At 44.2% G+C, this 23,801-nt stretch overlaps 2 protein-coding genes across 6 annotated transcripts in view; one reads left to right on the top strand and one right to left on the bottom strand.

Moving 5' to 3' along the window:
- The window catches only part of LOC139274975 (gamma-glutamylaminecyclotransferase-like), a 38,975-nt gene extending 36,453 nt beyond the window's left edge, over positions 1 to 2,522 (top strand). For all 5 annotated transcript variants that reach the window (XM_070891783.1, XM_070891782.1, XM_070891784.1 and 2 more), the window contains one exon: positions 1,875 to 2,522. In XM_070891783.1, coding sequence (XP_070747884.1) covers positions 1,875 to 2,353 — 479 coding nt within the window. In that variant the 3' untranslated portion in view covers positions 2,354 to 2,522. The remainder of the gene's footprint in view (positions 1 to 1,874) is intronic.
- Positions 2,523 to 3,669: 1,147 nt separating this feature from the next.
- pcca (propionyl-CoA carboxylase subunit alpha) overlaps positions 3,670 to 23,801 on the bottom strand; it is a 572,168-nt gene continuing 552,036 nt past the window's right edge. The window contains exons 23-24 of the mRNA XM_070891406.1: positions 7,800 to 7,877; positions 3,670 to 4,134 (exon numbers count right to left, since the gene is read on the bottom strand). Coding sequence (XP_070747507.1) covers positions 4,066 to 4,134; positions 7,800 to 7,877 — 147 coding nt within the window. The 3' untranslated portion in view covers positions 3,670 to 4,065. The remainder of the gene's footprint in view (positions 4,135 to 7,799; positions 7,878 to 23,801) is intronic.

The raw sequence follows: 23,801 nt of genomic DNA, 5'->3' as shown, positions 1-23,801 counted from the left end.
TGTCTGATAACGCTCCTGTGAGGCACCTTGGGACATTTTACTACGTTAAAGGCATTGGTTTAGAAGAATGAGAGGTGATCTCATTGAAACATACAAGATTCTGAAGGGGATTGATAGGGTAGATGTTGAGAGGTTGTTTCCCCTGGCTGGAGTGTCCAGAACTGGGGGTTTACAGTCTCAGGGTAAGGGGTTGGCCATTTAAGACTGAGATGAGGAGGAATTTCTTCACTGAGTCTTTGGAATTCTCTGCCCAAGTGGGCTGTGTATGCTAAGTCTCTGAATATATTCAAGGCTGAGATAGATAGATTTTTGGAGTCTAGGGGAATCAAGGGATATGGAGATTGGGCAGGAAAGTGTTGAGGTTGATGATGAGCCATGATCTTATTAAATGGCGGAGCAGGCTTGAGGAGCCGTATGGCCTACTCCTGCTCCTATTTCTTATGTTCTAAATTTCTAAAAGCCATCTGGGCACTTGAACGAACTGTACCCCAGAGTAATGCATGAAGGAGAGGAGAAATTAGAAAAATTGTTGATGAAAATTTCACTGCAGTCAAGATCCTGCTTACTAGTTTCAGCCGTGGCTCAGTGGGTAGCACTCTCGCCTTCAATTCAGAAGGTTGTGGGTTCAAGTTGCACTCCAGGAGACTTGAGCACATAATTTAGGCTGACACTCCCAGTGCAGTACTGAGGGAGTGCTGCACTGTTGGAGGTGCTGACTTTCAGATGAGACGTTAAACGAAGGTCCCATCTGCCCTCTCGGATGGACATAAAAGTCACTATTTTGAAGAAAAACAGGGGAGGCCTCTCTGGTGTTCTGGCCAATATTTATTCCTCAACCAACTACTTTATATTTAAAAAAAATACAGGTTCAACGTCCCGAATACAGAATTCCAAAAACTGGAATTGGCGGAAAACCAGATATTTTGTGTATCGCAGATGGAGTTGTCCAGAATCCGGAATTATTGTCCGAAAACCGGACATTTTTATTAAATGGTGCATTACAGACCTGCGATTGGTCCTCGGCTTTCGGAATGATCCTTGACCCCGACCCATGTGCGACCCGAGCTGAAGTTGCCAGATTCGGGACGACGAATTTTCTCCAAAATACGGAAAAACCAAAAACTCGGCCCCGAGGTTGCTGGATTCGGGATGTCGGATTTTCTTCTCTGAAAGCTGAAAAAACCCGAAAACCGACAGGGCCTCGGTCCCAAGGTGACCGGATTCGGGACGTTGTACCTGTATTAGAATCTGGTCAGTATCCTTGCTGTGTGTGTCACCTTGCTGTGCGCAAATTGCCTGCTGCGTTTCCTACATTGCAACAGTGACGACACTTCAAAAAGTTCTTCATTGGCTGCAAAGAGCTTTCAGGCATCGAGGTTGTGAAAGGCGCTATAGAAATGCAAGCCTTTTCTTGTCATGAGTGCGGTAAATTTTCATCTTTACTGCATGGGCCGTACTCTGACTGACTTTTCTAGAACCCAGTCGATTTTCATTCCATTGAAGTCTATGAGCATTTCCCCATCCCTTGTATTTCAGTAATGCTTGGAGCAGTGGAACTGAGGATTGATTTTACTCCATTGTATTCTATTCCTTTCCTGGTCTGCTCTACCATCCAGTTAAATTTATCTAAATAAGCAATTGTAATTGAGGTGATTGTTTAATTATAGCCTAGAAATTGCTGGTGTTGTTATTTGTAGACACTTGCTCAATGTGTTCGCATCGACAGCCTTTTCTCTTTAAACAGCATTGCTAACTTTAAAGAAAACAGGTGACCCTCACTCATTAATTTCGAGGCTTATGTTTTCAAATGCTCTTGTTCTCCCTCCACCCCTCCCAATGTTTTAACCTGCATGGTTTTTTTGTACCACCTGTAGGAAAAATGATCAATGTGTTTGTATATGGCACTCTCAAGAAAGGTCAACCCAACCACCATTACATGATCGATGGAACCAAGGGGAAGGGGACGTACTGGGGCAAGGGATGTACCGATGAGAAATATCCGCTGGTAATTGCAGGGAATTATAACATTCCATTTTTGCTTAACGTGCCGGGAACGGGACAGGAAGTCACCGGAGAGATTTATTTAGTCGATGACCAACTGCTGAAGTTCCTCGATGAGTTTGAAAGTTGTCCAGAGCTCTACCAGCGCAGACCTGTGAGGGTCCGCATACTAGAGTGGGACGATAAAGGTGACCCACTTGGAGTGAAGCCAGATGTTGACGGAATGCTGACGTGCTTTTCGTACAGCACATCTACCTATGATCAAGACTGGTTAAAACTTCCTTACTATAACAATTTTGATGCCTTTGGGATGCATGGGCAGCCGAATTACAACCCACGTGAGAATAGGTAATTATCAACTTTCGCATCTGAAGAGCGAATGAAATGCCATCAAATTTAAAACCTAATTGCAGTCTTGAAGTTCACTTGTTGTTGCAAGCAATCGAAATTTTGAAACAATCTACATGTTAACTTTAGTTTTCATTATTTCTGTAGTTCATTAAATTCTATTCCAATACTTACCTCTGTGTATTTTGTTCATTTGTTGGATTAAGCACAAGGCAAATTGCAAATTATACAGTTAGATTATACATTACTCAAAGCGGGCCCCATCATCAGCAAAGCATTGGATTATTTAAACGCAGTGAACTTTGTTGTGATATTGGAGTCTTTCCTGTGCACACCTTTATTTTAGTTACTACGTGTTAGCTTTTTAAGTCGACAAGTTCCCAATTCAAATATGGGACTGGCAGTATCAGCCGTGGCTCAGTGGGCAGCACACTTGCCTCTCAGTCCGATGGTGCGTGGGTTCAAGTCTCACTCCATGAGACTTTAGCGCAAAATCTATGCTGACACTCCAGTGCAGTGCTGAGGGAGCTCTACACTGTCAGAGGTGCCGTCTTTCAAATGAGACGTTAAGCTGAGGCCCAGTCTGCTCTCAGGGACTTAAAAGATCCCATGACACTATTTTGAAGAAGAGCCGGGGAGTTATCCTGGTGTCCTGGCCAACAGTTATCCCTCATGCAACATCTAAAACAGATTATCTGGTCATTATCACATTGCTGTTTGTGGGAGCTTGCTGTATGCAAATTAACTACTACGTTTCCTACATTACAACAATGACTACACTTCAAAAAGTACTTCATTGGCTGTAAAGTGCTTTGGGACATCTGGTGGTCGTGAAAACCGCTATATAAATGTAAGTCTTTCTTTTCGATGATTATTAATATCAATCTTAGTTTTTAATCAAATAAAGCATTATTGAGGTTTAATAATGCCTCCCTTGTGACTGTAGAATAGTGGAGCGCGTGTTTTGGAGCACTTAGTGGAAATGACTGCCTCTGGACCACTTTCTGCGGCCATTTTTCAAAATAGAATCTTACAGCACAGGAGGAGGCCACTCGACCCATCGTGTCTGTGCTGGCTCTTTGAAAGAGCTCTCCAATTCCCTTTTGAAAGTTATTTTTTAAACAGCTTCCACTGCCCTTTCCAGATCAGAATAACTCGGCGCATAAAAAAAAACAATCTCTTCATCTCCCCACTGGATTTTTTGCCAATTACCTTAAATCCCTGTCGTCTGGTTACCGACCCTGCCGAAACAAAATACAATATCTAACACCCCCCCCCCCCACCCTTCCCCCAATTAGGTGCGAGAAAAAACATAAATGCTGATATTTGAAAAGCATTTTACTTATTTTCTTGGAAAAACAGGAATGGATCAATCCGAGGAAGTGGTAGATGTCCATTAACTCTCTGTGAAACCAGTGATGATGTTCCTCATTTACCGATTAAGGATAAATATGTTGATTAACATCTGTGTGCGACTTTGCATTTGCACATCACAGAGCTGGGAAATAGCTTCAAAATTCTGTAATGTTATGCCACATAAAATAGTTGAATTTGTTCCTATTCTGCAACAGACAATAAATATTACTGAAGGAATAACAAACTGAAACAATCCATGGTGAAATGTATACTGGAGTTTTAGGTCAAGGAGTTAAGATCAAAAATCTCGGGACATGATGCGAAGTAAAGCTTCTAAAATGCTCCTCTGAAGAAGGCACGTCACTCAAATTCAATAAGAATATCTCCTTCTCCAACTGTGTCTCCTGGCTTGTAGTGTACCTTTTTTACCTAAACAAAGAGAGTCATGTTTACCGCTATACACAGGTAACATTCGAAACAGTGCTCTTGTTTGTAAACAAACACATTTATGCAACATCGGACGCAGTGGACAATTGTTTTTCCAGTGCCAGATCATACATTCACCATTCAATTTAAAGTTTAATAAATATTAATATTATAATTTAGTCGCTCCTGCACTCCCATCTACCAACCCCCCCCTCCCCCCTTTTTGTTCCTGGCTCTGCACTTGCTTCAATACTGTTAAACCTTGAACTACTTCACCTGAAACATTAACTTTGTTTATCGCTGCACAGATGCTGTCTGACCAGCTGAGTATTTCCAATATTTTCTGGTTTTATTTCAACTTTCCAGCATCTGCAGTATCTATCTTTCGTTTTCATATTTATTGGAAACCAAGCTGAATTCTAAATAGATTATAATCAACTTTTCTCCTCCCCTACACTGCTTTTGAATTTTCAGTCATTTAATTACACCACCCGTTAAGATGGGAGGGAGGGAGGAACATATTCAAGGTGCATTTTGTTCAGATATAGTGAAATCAATATGCAGCTTGTGGGGGGGGGGGGGGGGGGGAGGATAAAGTGCCATCAGAAAGGTTACGACACAAGGCAAAACTAGTGCAACTTTTAGAAATTGTACTTTTAAATAATATGACCCGGTTCATACATAAGAAATAGGAGCAGAAGTAGGCCATTTGGCCTCTCGAGCCTGCTCTGCCATTTAATAAGATCATAGCTGATCTGATCATGGATTCAGCTCCACTTCCCTGCCCGCTCCCCATAATCCCTTATTCTCTTATTGCTCAAAAATCTGTCCATCTCCGCCTTAAATATATTCAATGACCCAGCCTCCACAGCTCACTGGGGCAAAGAATTCCATAGATTTACAACCCTCACGGAAGAAATTCCCCCTCATCTCAGTTTTAAATGGGCGGCCCCTTATTCTGAGACTATCTCCCCTAGTTTTAGTTTCCCCTATGAGTGAAAATATCCTCTCTGCATCCACCTTGTCTAGCCCTCTCATTATCTTATATGTTTCGATATCACCGCTTCTGAACTCCAATGAGTATATAGGCTCAACCTATCTTCATTAGTCAACCCCCTCATCTCCGGAATCAACCTAGTGAACCTTCTCTGAATAGCCTCCAATGCAAGTACGTCCTTCCTTTTAATACGGAGACCAAAACTGTACGCAGTACTCCAGCTGTGGCCTTACCAATACCCTATACAGTTGTAGCAGGACTTCTCTGCTTTTATATTCTACCCCCCTTGCAATAAAGGCCAACATTCCATTTGCTTTCCTTATTACTTGCTGTACCTGCATACTAACTTTTTGTGTTTCATGCACAATGGCCCTAAATTATAATTTGTTTTTCTATTTTTTCTGCCTAAGTGGATAACCTCACATTTTCCCACATTATACTCCATCTGCCAATTTTTTGCCCACTCACTTAGTCTGTCTATATCCCTTTGCAGATTTTTTGCATCTGATCAGCATTTTTATTTAAAAAAAATTTTAAGTTACATAGGATTACATCGGATATACAGCACAGAAACAGGTCATTCGGCCCAACCAGTCCATGCCGGTGTTTATGCTCCACTCGAGCCTCCTCCTGTCTTTCCTCATCTAAATCTATCAGCATAACCCTCTGTTCTCTTCTCTCTCATATGCTTTTCCAGCCTCCCTTTAAATGCATTTATACTATTCGATTCAACCACTCCCTGTGATAGCGAGTTCCACATTCTCACCACTCTCTTGGTAAAGAGGATTCTTCTGAATTCCCTATTGGATTTCTTGGTGACTATCTTATCTTGATGGTCTCTAGTTATGCTCTTCCCCAGAAGTGGAAACATTCTCTCTGTATCAACTCTATCAAAACCTTTCACAATTTTAAAGACCTCTATTAGGTCACCACTCAGCTTTTTTTGGATAGAGAACTGGTTGGCAGACAGGAAGCAGCGAGTCGGGAGTAACGGGTCCTTTTCAGAATGGCAGGCAGTGACTAGTGGCGTGCCGCAGGGCTCAGTGTTGGGACCCCAGCTCTTTACAATATATATTAATGATCTGGATGATGGAATTGAGTGTAATATCTCCCAAGTTTGCAGATGACACACTAAACCGGATGGCGGTGTGACCTGTGAGGAGGACGCTAAGAGGCTGCAGGGTGCTTTGGACAGGTTAGGCGAGTGGGCAAATACACGGCAGATGCAGTATAATGTGGATAAATGTTAGGTTATCCACTTTGTGGGCAAAAATACGAAGGCAGAATATTATCTGAATGGCAGCAGATAAGGAAAAGGGGAGGTGCAGCGAGACCTGGGTGTCATGATTCATCAGTCACTGAAGGTTGGCATGCAGGTACAGCAGGCAGTGAAGAAGGCAAATGGTATGTTGGCCTTCATAGCAAGGGGATTTGAGTACAGGAGCAGGGAAGTCTTACTGCAGTTGTACAGGGCCTTGGTGAGGCCCCACCTGGAATATTGTGTTCAGTTTTGGTCCCCGAATCTGAGGAAGGACGTTCTTGCTATTGAGGGAGTGCAGCGGAGGTTCACTAGACTGATTCCTGGGATGGCTGGACTGACATGAGGAGAGACTGGATCGACTGGGCCTGTATTCACTGGAGTTTAGAAGGATGAGAGGGGATCTCATAGAAACATATAAAATTCTGACGGGACTGGACAGGTTAGATGCAGGAAGAATGTTCCCAATGTTAGGGAAGTCCAGAACCAGGGGACATAGTCGTAGGATAAGGGGGAAGCCATTTAGGACTGAGATGAGGAGGAACTTCTTCACTCAGAGTTGTTAATGTGTGGAATTCCCTACCGCAGAGAGTTGTTGATGCCAGTTCATTGGATATATTCAAGAGGGAGTTAGATATGGCCCTTGTGGCTAAAGGGATCAAGGGGTATGGAGAGAAAGCAGGAACGGGGTACTGAAGGAATGATCAGCCATGATCTTATTGAATGATGGTGCAGGCTTGAAGGGCCGAATGGCCTACTCCTGCACCTATTTTCTATCTTTCCACGTTTCAAGAGGAAAGAGACCCAGCCTGTTCATCCTTTCCTGATATGTATACCCTCGCATTTCTGGTATTGTCCTTGTAAATCTTCTCTGCACCCGCTCCAGTGCCTCTATAATATGGCGATCAGAACTGTATGCAGTACTCCAAGTGTGGTCTAACCAAGGTTAGATACAGTTACCGTTTACTTTCATCTGTCTCAAACAAGAATAGTTAATTACATGCCACTTGTAAGCAGCAATATTCTCACTAAGCTGCAGGCTGGTTTCGAGATCCCGCACAGGCTGCTCACTGGCTTTGCAATCGAAGAAGCTGTGCAGCCTGTTAAATAGACCGTGTACCCCAAATAATTCGAGGGAACGTTGGTGAGCAGGATTTTTTTTTAAAGTTCAAGGTTGGGCCATAATAATGCACTCAAAATAAATGTACCTAATGACAGTCGTCATATCTTTCTAAATAGTCTCCTGTTCAAAGTGACACGTCAATCTTTAACCGAACAAATGTTTGTAGATAGCAGTAATTAGAATAACAGCTGTCTATATTAATTTCTCCAACTGCCCCCCCCCCAAAAAAAAATCATTGATTTCTATCGTTTTAATGAATAAATGTTCACAATCAGCTGCCGTAAACATACCTTTCCAGATTTTGTTGCAGTCAAACTGTTCTGCATTTTCATCGCTTCGATCACACAGACCTCCTGACTTTCTGAAACCTGCAGAGGTTATGTGTAAATAAAAAAAAATATTTCATTAAAAACGACCGACGGTAAATGGCCAAAAGCCTCTCAATTTATGGAAGAGCAACATTCTCACTCTTCCAGAAAAACAGATGCAGGAAATGACTTGGGAGAATTACACACCAAGAGAAAAAATCATTACGCAAAACGAGCTCAATGGCATTGGACCACCTGATACCCTTTTTCTTCATTAAATTTGGAAGTTGAACCCAGCTGAAAGGTCCCACATTTGATCCTTGCTCTGTGCTGTGTCAGTTCTCAGCCGGGTTAGGGAAGAAACGCTGACTAACGTTACTGCTTCTGTGACCTTAATGGAAATGCAAATGTTGTGTGGACACTGGGTGAGAACAGCGTTTATTGGGGCCTAATATCCTGACGCTATCATTCTGGGCCAGAGTGGAGATGATTAGGTAATTCACCGTGAATCACGCTTGGAGATTGCGCTGTAGTAAGTGACCGAGATTGATTTTACACATTTTGGGCTCAATTTTCCCCAAAGCAGTTTTTTGGCATATTGCCAGAGTTACACCCGTTTGTCTAGGCCACAAATGCTCCAAAAATAAATGTGCCAAGTTTCCCCGTTCTATGTTTTGAAATTGGCGCCGCACAGCCTGTCCTGTAGCTTCGGGGGGTGGAGCCTAATGTCTGCGCCGAAAAAAACCATGCTGCCCTTTCTGCGCATGTGCGAAAAAAAGGGACGTTTTTGACGTGATTCCTATCCTCATCATCATAGGCAGTCCCTCGAAATCGAGGAAGATTTGTTTCCACTCTAAAAGTGAGTTCTCAGGTGACTGAACAGTCCAATACGGGAATTACAGTCTCTGTCACAGGTGGAACAGACAGTCGTTGAAGGAAAGGGTGGGTGGGGAGTCTGGTTTGCCGCACGCTCCTTCCACTATCTGCACTTGTTTTCTGCATGCTCTCGGCGACGAGACTTAAGGTGCTCAGCGCCCTCCCGGATGCTCTTCCTCCACTTCGGGCGGTCTTTGGCTAGGTACTCCCAGATGTTGGTGGGGATGTTACACTTAATCAAGGAGGCTCTGAGGGTGTCCTTGAAACGTTTCCTCTGCCCACCTGGGGCTCGCTTGCCGTGTAGGAGGTCCGAGTAGAGCGCTTTCTTTGGGAGTCTCGTGGCGGGCATGCGAACAATGTGGCTCTGCCTGCTCCACAATGGCATGCAAGCCGTGATCCTGACCAACGGATCCACCACAGACCCAATCAACGTCCGGACCAGGGTCAAGCAGGGCTGAGTCATCGCGCCAACCCTCTTCTCGATCTTCCTCGCTGCAATGCTCCACCTGACACTCAACAAGCTCCCCGCTGGAGTGGAACTAAACTAGAACCAGTGGGAACCTGTTCAACCTTCGTCGCCTCCAGGCCAGATCCAAGACCATCCCAACCTCTGTCATCGAACTACAGTATGCGGACGACGCTTGCGTCTGCGTGCATTCAGAGGCTGAATCCAAGTCATCGTCAACATCTTCACCGAGGCATACGAAAGCATAGGTCTTACACTAAACATCTGTAAGACAAAGGTCCTCCACCAACCTAACCCCGTGATTCCTATGGGTGTGCATGCACAGTCCACCTCCTGGTCTGCAATCGGCCATTTTTAAAGAGCCAGTTGTGTATGTGAGAACTTTGAGTGGTGTGTGAGAACTTTAATTATCATTGGAAAAATCTGAGTTGCAATACAAGATTACAAGATGCAAAGCGGCACAAGGACCAAGAATTTCTTACAGGATGAAGTGGAGGCACTAGTTACTGTGATTGAGGCCAGATGGCAGGAGCTGGACACCAGCAGAGGTCACATAAAAATTCCACCCAAAGAAATGAAGAAACGTTGGAACCAACTTGCAGAAGATTACTGTGCAATGGTGATCACCCCGAGGTCTGGAGCCCAGTGCAAAAAGTGGCAGGACCTTGGTCAAGTAGTTAGTGTAAGTAATATTTTAATTTTTCAATGGAATTGCAATTGTAAATGTGACCATCTGTATATATCCCATTCAGCAGAAAGACACCCTTCTCTAAAAAGTTATATTTTTATTTTTTCAGAGGTGCACACAACAAACTAGAAAGAACTCGAACAGGAGGAGGCCCGGCAAATCTGCACCCACTGACACCCTTGAAAGATAGGGTCGCTGTTTTGATAGGTCCTGCCTGGAGAAGAGCAACCACCACTGCACAAGCTGGGCCCACACTCGAGGGAGAGAGTAAGTCCTGCAAATTCCACAGTCTGGCTTTCTTAAATGTTAAGTACTGTGTGGGCTAGCCATGCTTCGGTTCATGGGGATGTCTTTTAAACTTTTAAATAAAATATATTTTGAATTATAACCAAATCATTTACATTATTTGTTTGATTATTAACACAACTTTTTGAAGTAACCAAGAATCATTTCCATCATTTGTTCCATTAACACAACACAAAATTACAGAACAGGTCTAAACAGTAAACATGGTCCATGTGGAATAGTTGCCGTTGAGCCTTCAGGCAGAAAAACATTCACGGATGTGCTGTTGGCGCAAGGCTCGAGCAATCGTTAAAGAGGCATGACGGCTCGCCCTCCTCCACCGTCGTGTTCTGGGTTCAGGTAGTTGCATGGCTTACTCCTCCCCTCCTCCTCCTCCTCATCATCAGCCATTCTCACCTCAGGTGGGTCTTCTACTACCAGCTGCTGCTGCCTCATGATGGCAAAGTTATGCAGCATGCAGTACACAACAGTGAACTGACCTACAATCTCAGGGGAGTATAGCAAGTAGCCTCCGGAATGGTCCAGGCATCAGAAACGCTGTTTCAAGATGCCAATATTCCTCTCTATCATGCTGCGCGTCGCAATGCGTAACGTGTTGTATTCCTGGTCAGCTTCCGTCCGGGTTATGCATAGGGGCGTCATGAGCCAGGTGGCGTAGCTGTACCCTTTGTCTCCCAGTAGCCAGCTCTGTCCTTCTGGCTGCTGCTGAAACATGGCAGATCTCGTGTAGGATGAACACATCATGGATGCTCCCAGGGATCTGCCGATGCATGTTGTCACACACGAGCTGCATATTAATGCAGTGGAAGCCTTTTCTGTTCCTGTACATCTCGGAATCCTCCAAAGGTGCTCGCAAGGCGATGTGGATACAGTCAATGCAGCCCTGTACCTTTGGGATGCCAGCAATCCTGGAGAATCTCACAGCCCTGTCACGAATTGCCTGGGCGGTCATGGGGAACTTTATGTAGTCATTCCTTCGGGCATATACTTCAGCAGTCACCTGCCTAATGGAGACATGTGTTGCATGTTGAGAGATGGCGCACACATCCCTAGTTGTAGCTTGGAACGATCCAGATGCATAGAATGAAAGTGCAGCTGCAACCTTCACTTCAACTGACAAAGCAGTCCTCCTGACGCTTCTAGGTTGCAGGTCTGCTTTTACTAACTCAGATCTCAGTTACAACTTCTTTGCGGAAACGCAGCCTTCTGACACACACTGCATCACTCAGGTGCAGGAATGAATGTCTGTCTCGATATACCCGACGTGGGTAAGGTCACCTGCCCATCATCGTACATACTTTAAGATTCCTCATGCGATGACGTCGGAGCAATTATCTCCTCCGCAGCACCATCATGCAGAAGGCTTGCATAAGGTATGGCATTGTCAGTATTGCCTCCATGATTAAATTTTACCTTTGCAAGAAGCTCAAAACGGCAGGAAGGCAGGACAAGGTTCTTTGTGCTCTCTCCCCACAAGGTCTGTATTGACCACAACCAGGTCTGAGCAGACGCAGTGATCGGGAACCCCCCACACCCCCGGGCTTCTGATACCTTCCGTATGCCCCTCACCCACCCGGGCTTGATTTGCGTAATGCAGGCTTCTACAGCCCTCCACCCCCCTCGGGCTTCTTTTGAAGCCGAGCCCCGAACCCCTACGTCCGGGCGAGTATCAGATTCTGCCGGCCAACGCTCCGACCCTCGAGACCTATTTGCAGACGTTCGGTGCTGGCGTCAGTTTAAAAAAAATGAAAACTTACAGACTTTCATCATACATCCATTTACTGCGTTTTAAGATTTTAAAAAGTCTTTATTTTGCATATTTAAGTGTTTTTCGCTCCTTCCAAAACGTCGCTGAAAAACAATAGCGTCTTTCTGCGCCGATTTTTCAATGTGCGCTGTATTTTTTTTAAACTCACCAGAAGGTTTTTCGGGAGTGGTCACGTGTCGACCTAGGAGAATTTTTTTGGGGCCAAACTTACATAATTGAGAAAAACTGGCGCAGACGCAAAAAAAAACGAACCTAAAAAAATCGTCATTGAATTACGCTGGCGCACATTCATTGGGGAAACTTTCATTTTTTTACTTACGCCAAAAAAAGCGGCGTGTGCCAAAAAACGGTGCAAATCACTGGGGAAAATTGAGCCCATAATTTGTACTATCCTCCACTCACTGCATTTTGCTAGAGAAATAATCGTGCTGTACTCGTAAGAATTAGGAGCAGGAATCGACCATACGGCCCCTCGAGCCTGCTCTGCCACTCAATAAGATCATAGAAATTTACAGCGCAGGCGGCCATTTCGGCCCATCATGTCCACGCCAGCCGTCAAAGAGCCGCATGGTCCTTGGTCAGTAGCCCTAAAGGTTACATATAAACCTATAAACAATGACGGAAAGGCAAAGAGCACCCAGCCCAACCAATCCACCTCACACAACTGCGACACCCCTTATACTAAAACATTCTACACTCCACCCCAACTGGAGCCATGTGATCTCCTGGGAGAGGCAAAAACCAGATAAAATCCCAGGCCAATTTAGGGAGAAAAAATCTGGGAAAATTCCTCTCCGACCATCCAGGCGATCGAAACTAGTCCAGCAGATCACCCTGGCCATATTCTATTCCCTGTAGTATTTACCATTATATCTGCACTGTCCAACAAAAGGTCATCCAGTCTAATCCCAATTACCAGCTCTAGGACCGTAATCCTGCAGGTTACTACACTTTAAGTGCCCATCCAACCATCTCTTAAAAATGGTGAGGGTTTCTGCATCCACCACTCTTCCAGGCAGTGAGTTCCAGATCCCCACAACCCTCTGTGTAAAGACCCCCCTCAAATCCCCTCTAAACCTTCCACCAACCACCTTAAAACTATGCCCCTTCATTATAGGCCCCTCCACCAATGGAAAAGGTCCTTACTATCCACTATGTTCAGGTCCCTCAATATTTTGTACACCTAAATGAGGTCTCCTCTCAGCCTCCTCTGTTCCAATGAGAACAAACCCAGCCTATCCAATCTGTCCTCATAACTAAGATTCTCCATTCCAGGCAGCATCCTAGCAAATCTCCTCTGCACCCTCTCTAATGCAATCACCTCCTTCCTATAATACGGTGACCAGAACTGAACGCAGTACTCCAGCTGTGGCCAAAGTATTATACAATTTAAGCATAACCTCCCTGCTCTTATATTCTATTTCTCGGCCAATAAAGGCAAGCATTCCGTATACCTTCTTAACCACCTTATCCACCTGACCTGCTACTTTCAGGGATCTGTGGACAAGCACTCTAAGGCCCCTTTGTTCATCTACACTATTAAGTGGCCTACCGCCTAATGTGTATACCCTTTCCTTATTAGCCCTCCTAAAGTACATCACCTCACACTCTCTGAATTAAATTCCATTTGCCAATGCTCTGCCCACCTGACCAGCAGATCGATATCCTCCTGCAGCCCATGACTTTCCTCTTCATTATTAACCACACAGCCAATTTTAGTATCGTCTAAAAACTTCTTAATCATACTCCCTATATTCAAATCTAAATAGTTGATATATACCACAAAAAGCAAGGGACCCAGTACTGAGCCCTGGCGGAACCCACTGGAAACATCCTTCCAGTCACAAAAACATCCATCAATCATTACCCTTTGCTTCCTACCTCCAAGCCAATTTTGGATCCAACTTGCCACTTTGCCCTGTATCCCATGGGCTTTAACCTTCATGACCAGTCTACCATGTGGGACCTTATCAAAAGCCTTGCTAAAGTCCATATATACTACATCGTATGCACTACCCTCATCGACCCTCTTGGTTATCTCCTCAAAAAATTCAATCAAATTAGTCAACATGATCTTCCTTTAACAAATCCATGCTGACTGTCCCTAATTAATCCTTGCCTTTCCAAATGCTGTCTGTCAGGATTTTTTCCAATAATTTTCCCACCACTGAGGTTAGGCTGACAGGCCTGTAATTACTCGGCCTATCCCTTTCTCCCTTCTTAAACAAGGAAACTACATTAGCAGTCCTCCAATCCTCCGGCACCATGCCCAGATCCAAAGAGGACTGGAAAATGATGGTCAAGGCCTCTGCTATTTCCTCTTTTACTTTGCTCAACAGCCTGGGATGCATTTCATCCGGGCCTGGGGACTTATCTACTTTCAAAGCTGCTATACCCCTTAATACTTCCTCTCTCACTATATTTATTTCATCCAGAATATCACACTCCTCTTTGATAGCAGTATCTGCATTGCCCCTTTCCTTTGTGAAAACAGATGCAAAGTATTCGTTAAGAACCCTCCCAACATCTTCCGCCTCCACACAAAGATTACCCTCATGATCTCTAATAGGCCCTACCCTTTCTTTAGTTACCCTCTTACTCTTAATATATTTATATAACATCTTAGGGTTTTCCTTAATTTTACTGGCCAAGAAGTTTTCATACTCTCTCTTAGCATTCCTAATATCCTTTTTAATTTTGCCTCTTAACTTTCTATATTCCTCTAAAGATTCTATAGTATTTAGCCGTTGGTATATGATATAAGCATACCTTTTTTCTTAATCCTCCCCTGTAAATTTCTAAACATCCGGGGGGCTCTAGAATTATTTTTCCCAGCCTTTTTCTTTAAAGGCACATGTTTGGCCTGAGCCTTCCGGATCTCCTCCTTGGTAGATGGTCATGGCTGATCATCTACCTCAACTCGACTTTCCCACCCGATCCCCATATCCCTTGATTCTCCTAGTGTCCAAAAATCTATCGATCTCTGTCTTGAATATACTCAATGATTGAGCATCCACAGCCCTTTGGGGTAGAGAATTCCAAAGATTGACATCCCTCTGAGTGAAGAAATTCCTCTTCATCTCAGTCTTAAATGGCCCCTTATCCTGAAACTGTGCCCCCTAGTTCTAGACTCTCCAGCCAGTGGAAACAAGCTCTCAGCATCTATTCTGTCAATCCCCATCAGAATCTTATGTGTTTCATTCCTCTAAACTCCAGAGAGTAGATCCAATCGAGTTAATCTCTCCTCAAAGCACAACTCTCTCGTCCCAGGGATCAATCTGGTGAACCTTCATTGCACCCCCTCTAAGGCATGTATGTCCTTTCTCAGATAAGGAGTCCAAAACTGTACACATTACTCCAGGTGGGGTCTCACCAAAGCCTTGTACAGTTGAAGCTAGACTTCCTTTCTCTTGTACTCCAACCCCCTTGCTATAAAGACCAACATGCCATCAGGACTCTGCTGCAGTTTTGGACAGGAGATCGATCATAGAATCCTGTAAGTTAAAACCACAAGCTCTGCCCCCACCTCTAACTCATTGGCGGACACAGTGGTGTCAATATTTACTCGTCGTTTTAGTTTGGCTGTCGTGAACTCCTTCCTTATTGTTGTTTGCTGGTGGCCTCACTTGAGTAAGGTGCTGGAGAGCTGCTGGGCTCTGTGGAACTAAGTCTCACACTAAATAAGAAAGAAAAGAAAGACTTGCATTTCTATAGCGCCTTTCACGACCACCGGGCGTCTCAAAGCACTTTACAGCCAATGAAGTACGTTTGGAGTGTAGTCACTGTTGCAATGTAGGAAACGCGGCAGCCAATTTGCGCACAGCATGCACCCACAAACAGCTACGTGATAATGACCAGATAATCTGTTTTTGTTATGGCCCTTTCCCCCCACCTCTTCCAAGCCAGCGGACCAGCTAACTCTACCCATAATCAAGCCTGGTATCCAAGATCAGCACTCCTGAATGGATCTACTGTAAGTATACATAAACGTTGACAGGCCAAAAGCATGCCGAAATCCAAAACTTGCAAGGCATTTCAAAGGCACTACGCCGACGTATTCAGGTTTGAGAGTATGTCGTCATACACATCGCAATTTCAGGGCCAGTAATTTTATATACACATGGATTTGATCAAATATTAATTCATAGTCTGATTTTTAGGTGTGGGAAAATAGTCAAGAAGTTCACTAACTAGTTTACATGCCTTCATAAACAGCAGTCTAAGTTTGCTTTGTAACCTGTTGCAAGACTTTGATTTTAATAATTTGGGCTTTTTTCTCAATTAATTTTGATAAAACACTGAGGGCTAGAAATTCCGGCCCACCGCTTTGAGGCGGTGACGCCGCTGGGATGCTACCTTTAGCAGCGGGCGAAGTCTAACGCCTGAAAGTGGGATATTCAGTTGTATCGCCCCAAGAGGAGAGTGCAGCACTAAGAGAATCGTTGCACACTCCTCTTTGGGTGCTAACAGAACGATAGCGCGGGAGGCCTACTTCATTTATGACGATAGGATGCTGGCATCCTACTGTCTAAAGATGAAAAAAAATCCTGTTGAAAAATTCAATAAACCTCACTCACACTTTCCCATTACTGCAACAAATAAATAAAAGTTGAAAAAGTGAAATTCCAGCAACTACCTTTGCTCTCCGAACGATATCACCCTGGGATTGTCACTAGACCGACTGCTTTCCCCTGCTTTTCTCAGAAGGCAGAACACTGAATTTTGCAAACACGCCGCTATGGGGGCATCGCACGGTGATGTCACCAGGTGGGCGGCGCTAGCGAGCGCAGCGGAAACTCAGCACTACCGCTAAACTTTCATTGGTGTTCACGGCTAGAAATTCGGGTGGTTAGTGCCACCCGTTAGCCAGAGGCACGTTAACAGAGCGCTAAGCATCTCCCGCCCAAGTACCGCATTGTCAGTACCTGCCGCAAAAAATTGAGTAGGCCTCCTGCGCTATTGCTCCATTAGCACCAAAAGAGGAGTGTGCAACAATTCTCTTAGCGCTCCACTCTCCTCTTGGGCCGATACAACTGAACATCCCACTTTGAGGTGGTAAACATCGTCCGGCACTAAAATAGGCCTCAAAGCGGGTGTTCCAAATTACTAGCCCTAAATTTTGATACGAGTTACTGAAATACATAAACATGTTCACTGTTCAATTTTTAATAATTTAAAATTAAACAAATGTCATTTAGTTTAGATATGGCTGTATTTAGTAATCAGATTTTACACGATACACCACCTTTTTCACAAGTCTGTACCATGTGCTAAATATGTCTCGCACATTCCAACATTTATAGCCCCACAACAACACGTTTTTTAACTTGCGGGCGAAATATTAACAAAACAAATTAGGCAAATTACATATTTAAAAGATCCATAATACAGGCATAATAATGAGAATTTCTCGACAAAAACTTTTTCCATCTTGGAAAATAATTGGAGCAGAATCTTTTAAATATTATTTTAAAACGTGTCCTGTTATTAAGCTCCCGAAGATGCTGAGCTTAAATCTGTGACAGAATAAAGTCACTTTCCCTTTTACCAGCATTGCTGAATGTAGAATCTCAAAACTAGCACTTTTAGAATCCTACAGCATCCAAATCTGGATTCAAGGCGGCCGAAGTTGGTAGATTTACCGTCTGCTGCCTCCGAGCGAGTTTGGTGGAGGCCTCCCGCCGATGGGGAGGGAAGACCGCTGGGGACCGCCCGCTGCCGTGCAACGCGCGTAAGTTTCCTCCTGCCCGCCGAGCTGCCAGTTTGGTCCAGGCGGGAGTCTGCTGCAGCAGGGGAAAGGACCGCGTGTAGGCAGGTCAAATCTCAACGGTAAGTACGAAGACCTGCAAAAAAAAGGTTAGTACACTTTTCTTTATTTTTTTTGCAGCGATTCAGATGGTACTTTGCTGAGGATTGCATTTGCCGCCGAGATTGGGAGCTCCTGCCCGCTGCCGCCCAGATTCAGGGCGTAAGTCCCTTTTTTTCCACTGGGCAGTCTTTCTCGGACTTTTTCATGAAACTTCCACCCAAAGTACCGTCAGGATCTTAACGGTTCTTTGGGCGGCACTTGGGCAGAACCAAGTTCAATAAGGCCGATGAGTTAGTGCAGAGTATACATTGGTACTGCTCTTCTAGATAGCTTTAGCATTCTACACAGGTATAGTTTGGTGTTAAGACACTCCTAAAAACCTACCTCTTGGATCAATCCTTTGGTCACCTCTCCTTCTTTGGCTCAATGTCAATTTTAGTCTGATAACACTCCTGTGAAGCGCTTTGGGATGTTTCACTACGTTAATATAGGAACAGGAATAGGCCATTCAATTAGATCATGACTGATCTGTATCTTAACTCCATTTACCCGCCTTGGTTCTGAAACCCTTAATACCCTTGCCCAACAAAAATCTATCAATCTCAGTTTTGAAATTTTCAATTGACCCCCAGCCTCGACAGCTTTTTTGGGGAAAGAGTTCTAGATTTCCACTACCCTTTGTGTGAAGAAGTGCTTCCTGACATCACCCCTGAATGGCCTGGCTCTAATTTTAAGATTGTGACCCCTTGTTCTGGTCTCCCACATTGGAGGAAATAGTTTCTCTCTATCTACCCTGTCAAATCCTTTAATCATCACTATTGTGATGTCTAGTGGTATGGCTTCTATGCCTTAATCTTTATTTCATTATATTGACTGCCTGGAGTTTTATAACGTAATCTGTGACTAGTGAAATGTACAGAGGTGCACATTTAATATTTCGCAGTACACCAACATGCAATTTGATTGGCGCAGAGTGCCTACGTAAATCTTCGAGGTTAAATGCTCATCTGCCACTCAACAATTGGCAAAAGACGGACCTCTACCCAGTGCTTTAAAGAAAGCCTTTCTTTCATTCTCCTACTTTCTGCCTGCTCTCTCACTGGGAGATCGGATGGTTTGGGCGTTTTGCATCTGTTGTCAAGTGTCACTCCTTGGCTTTCTGGATGGGAAGACAATTCAAGCAGAACTAGCAGGAAATGGTCTATTTCCCCCGCCCTCCCACCCACTTCTGTTGAAGTAGATATTCCATCTGGTGACCTGGACAAAACTGACTAAAGTCACCTGAGGGAATTGGATTGAAGTGACTGGCTGCCCGAGGCTTTTTGAACATACCCCGCCTTCTGCCAATTGCCAAGCATTTTTCGATTTATGCCACGCTTTCTAATAGGAAATTACTCATTTAAAAAAATAAAAATAAATACTGATTAAATCAATCATAGCATCACATAGAGTACAAAAGCAAGGAGGTTATGATTAACCTTTATAAAACACTAGTTCAACCTCAACTGGAGTATTGGGCTCAGTTTTCCCCAACCCCTTTTTTCAGCGCACTCACCTGAGATGCGGCGACTTTGTGCGCTGGAAACAGCGGCAAAAAAATGTGCCCTCATCCTGGCCGCTCTGCCGAGTGTCCCGGGTCCTGGCGCGGCGTATATAGTGGACTGGGGGGCGGAGCTACAGCCCTGCGCCGAAAACTGCCGGCAGCTGTCCGCATGCGCAGTGGAGTCTGCGCGCATGCTCTTCGCCCTCCCAGCGCGTCCTGCAGGCTGTGAGCAGGACCCGATGCTCGCCGCCCCTATCCCTAGCCGAAGGAGCGACCCGATGTTTGCCGCCCCTATCCCTGGCCGAATGGTCTCCCGCACCAGCCGGGGCGGGCCCACTGTGGATCTCTCTTCCCCCCCCCCCCCCCCTGCTTCACCGATGCCGCTGTGGATCTCTTTTCCCCCCCCCTGCCTCCCCAGTTCACAGATGCCACGTTGAGCCTAGCCTCCCGGTGTGCGTCTTGCCACCCCTATCCCAGGCTGAGTGGCCTCCCACACAGGCCTGCCGCTGCCGAGATTAGTTGAAGGTAGGATTTCAGTTCTTTATTTGTTAATTGAATTATTTCCTTCAATTCTTTATTTTTTATTGAATGCTTATTACTTTTTGTGCTGTGTTTAGTGCTTTGTAAGTCTTGGTGCTTTAGGTGCAGGTCTTCTCCGCTTCCTTCTATTTTTTATTTGTTAATTAATTGCTTATTACTTTTTGGGCTTTGTTTAGTGCTTCGTAAGTCTTGGTGCAAGTCCTCTCAGCTTCCTTGTATTTTTTATTTGTTATTGAACGCTTATTTTTGCGCTTTGTAAGTCTTAGTGCTTTAAATGTGCTAACCTGCGCCGATTTCTTAACTGCCCACAAAGCTTTTCAGAGCTGGCCACATACACTTACCTAAGTCTATTTGGAGTACGTTTTAGCTGGCCAAAGTGGCATAAATGGCGAAAACTGGCATAAGTGGCTGGGAAAAAAAAACTCAACTAAAAAAAAAATCATATCTAACTGAGTTACTCCGGAGCAAGTTTATTGGGGAAAGTGGCATTTTTTAAACTTATGCCACATAAACCAACTTACTCCAAAAAAGTTGGAGCAAGTCATGGCCAAAATTGAGCCCAATGTGTCCAAATCTGGGCACCGCACTTTAACAACAACTTTTATTGATATAGTGCCTTTAACGTAGTAAAACATCCCAAGGCTTTTCACAGGAGTGTTATAAGCCAAAACAAATACATTTGAAATTGAGCCACATAAGAAGAAACTACAGCAGGTGACCAAAGGCTTGGCCAAAGAGGTAGGTTTTAAAGAATGTCTTGAAGGAGGATAGCGAGGCGGAGAGGTTTAGGGAGTGAGTTCCAGAGTTTAGGGCCCAGGCAGCTGAAGGCAAGGCCAATGATGATTAAGCGATTTATAATCAGGGATGCTCAAAAGGGCAGAATTCGAGGAGCGCAGACATCTCGGGAGGGTTGTGAGGCTTAGAGAGATTATAAAGATAGGGAGGGGCTTTAGGAAGGATGTGGAGGACTTAGAGGGTGCAGAGGAAATGTACAAGAATGATTCCAGGGATGAGGGGCTTCAGCTACGTGGATAGACTGCAGAAGCTGGGGTAGTTCTTCTTGGAGCAGAGAAGGTTGAGAGGAGATTTGATAGAGGTGTTCAAAATCATAAGGGGTCTAGACAGAGGAGAGAGAAACTGTTCCCATTGGTAGGTCGAAAACCAAAGGAGACAGATTTAAGGTGATTAGCAAAAGAACCAAAGGCGACATGAGGGAAAACTTTTTTATGCAGTGAATGATTAGGATCTGGAATGCACTGCCTGAAAGGGTGGTGGAGGCAGATTCAATTATGGCTTACCAAAGGGGGTCGGATAAGTACCTGAAGGAATGAAATTTGCAGGGCCATGGGGAAAGGGTAGGGGAGTGGGATTAGCTGAAGTGCTCTTGCAGAGAGCCGGCATGGGCTTGACGGACCAAATGTCCTCCTTCTGTGCTGTAACCATTCTATGATTATATAATTTACAGCAGAGAAAGAGGCCTTCGGCCCAACTCATCCACGCCTCCTCCCACCTTACATTCAACCTTATCAGCATATCTTCTATTCTTTTCTCCCTCATGTGTTTATCTAGCTTCCCCTTAAATGCATCTATGCTATTCACCTCAACCACTCCCTGTGGTAGCGAGTTCGACATTCGCACCACTCTCTGGGTAAGGACGTACAAAAATAAAAATATATATATACAACCACCTGTCCAATACAGTCAATTCTGCTCAGTGTGCAGTTGTGACTTGATGACAGGTTTTAACTGTATGCTAATAGCAACAGGAGGAGGCCATTCAGCACCTCAAGCCTGTTCTGCCTTTCAGTTAGATCGTGGCTGATCTGTATCTTAACTCCATTTATCCGGCTTGGTTTCATAACCTTTAATACTCTTACCCAACAGAAATCTCTGACTCAGTTTTGAAATTTTCAACTGACACCCAGCCCCAACAGCTTTTTGGGGGAAGAGAGTTCCAGATTTCCACTACCCTTTGTGTGAAGAAGTGCTTCCTGACATCACCCCGGAGCGGCCAAGCTTTAAATTTTAAGGTTATGACCCCTTGTTCTGGTCTCCCCCTACCAGAGGAAATAGTTTCTCTCTATCCACCCTATCGACTTTAATGAAAAAAATGCACAGGCACGGTAGCACATATAATGAGAACGTTATTTAGGGCACATCTCAAAAACAATTTCATAATTCAACTGAAGACTTAATGATTATGACAAGACCTCTTCAGTGTTACGCTTGCAAAATGGTCACAAGTCCGAGAAGTCTTTCTGATAAACCCAATCACTGATGATGGACTTCCCTTTCTGCCTCTAATTGATGTAAAGTTTTGTCGATTGGAAACACATATCTTTCATCCAGCTTACAGCGTCCTCTCCTTTTTGACAAGAGGTCAAGGTTCACATTCGCATCAGATTATCAAACTGGCAACTCATTAGGCTGCGGGCTGCCCTGTACCAGAATGAGGTTCGCTGGAAGGAGAGGGGGAAAAAAACCCCGGCCCATTTACTCCACTGAGCTTGGTGTTTTAGGAGGTTTTGAATGTCACATAGCATTGCCACGTTTTTCAGACTTTTAGACATCTCCGACTGATGATTAATTGTGAGTGATGGGAAACACGGCCAGCTGCTTGCCATGGCCTGCAACATTACTATAATGGATATAAGCTGCCAATTTTCCAGCTTTACTGGCAAGTTTTCCCTGTGCAATTAAGGAAAGTTATAAATGATATGGAAATCTATCAAGGCCCATTTATTTTCACAGAGTGGTTCCTCTCTGGAGACTTTCGTCTTAAAACTTTGGGGGCAGCACAATATGTAGATAAACTGATTTTAACTCTTAGCCCGTGTAAGTCCATTAAGATGCTTGCCTGGTGTAAAAATGCAGTGACTGTGGGAAGGCCCAAGATGATTCAAAAGTCCATCCTTTAAGACATCTGCTACATTTTCCAGGGAGGTACTTGCCAAATGCCCTTGAATTATTCCCATGAATGCAACCTCATGCGTAACAAGGTGCCGTGGTCACACATGGGGAAACACTGTCAGCAGAAAAACTCTCAAAAAACTGAACAGTGCACTCAAGATTTTGCATTTCACTGCCTAGGTCTATGGCCAAAGAAATAAAAACTTGCATTTATATAGCGCCTTTTATGACCACCGGACATCCCAAAGCACTTTGCAGCCAATGAAGTACTTTTTGAAGTGTGGTCGCAGTTGTAATGTAGGGAACGTACATGAGGTAACAATGCGACACACTGACACGCATCTAGCAGAAACGTGGAAGAGGAGAAACCTCCAAGAACTTCACAAAGAGTCTCCCAAAATAATATTGACATAGGCTATTTTTAGTCACATTGACGATATTGCTGAAACTTTACAGCACGCAGATGCCTAGAAATGATCTAAACTAAAGAAGCAAAGCCTGACCATTCATGGCAAGGAATGCCACGGTTTTGGTTCTGATCTTTAGAGATGTGAAATGAGGATAATACATTTACTGGAGGTGGCGTACAGTAACAGCTGTGGTTTTCCCACATGAGAGAGAGCGTGCTATCATGGGCTGTGATCTGTTTTGAACAGATGGAAAAATACATTAGAGTTTTGCCACTCCTGCCCCCCCCCTGCAAACAACCATTTACTATGTATCTGCTCAAGAAAACAAATTACAATGCAATTCAGTATCGTAAGGGGCAGTTGCTAAATCTATTCTCTTTTTTAAAAATTCCATTCTTCCAGCGGTAGTTTTGTTTTAACTAGGCTTAAAAAAGTGAGAGGATTAGATTCGATTTTCTATTTTTCTTTTTGCAGCTCTTCCAGAAATGAGAGGACTGCAATGGAAATGGTGCCAGTGACATATGGCTTTCCGTGGTGCAAAACATTCATACAAAAGACAGGTTCATCAGTCATTTGTGTATCTGGATTAAAAAAATTACCTCCTGATGGATGGTATTTAGAGTTTACCTGCTGATAGAACATTACCAAAGAAACACAGGTTTTTAAAC

Source organism: Pristiophorus japonicus, chromosome 10, assembly GCF_044704955.1.
Source record: "Pristiophorus japonicus isolate sPriJap1 chromosome 10, sPriJap1.hap1, whole genome shotgun sequence".
NCBI classification, from domain to species: domain Eukaryota; kingdom Metazoa; phylum Chordata; class Chondrichthyes; family Pristiophoridae; genus Pristiophorus; species Pristiophorus japonicus.
This window is presented reverse-complemented; position numbering and strand designations above follow the sequence as displayed.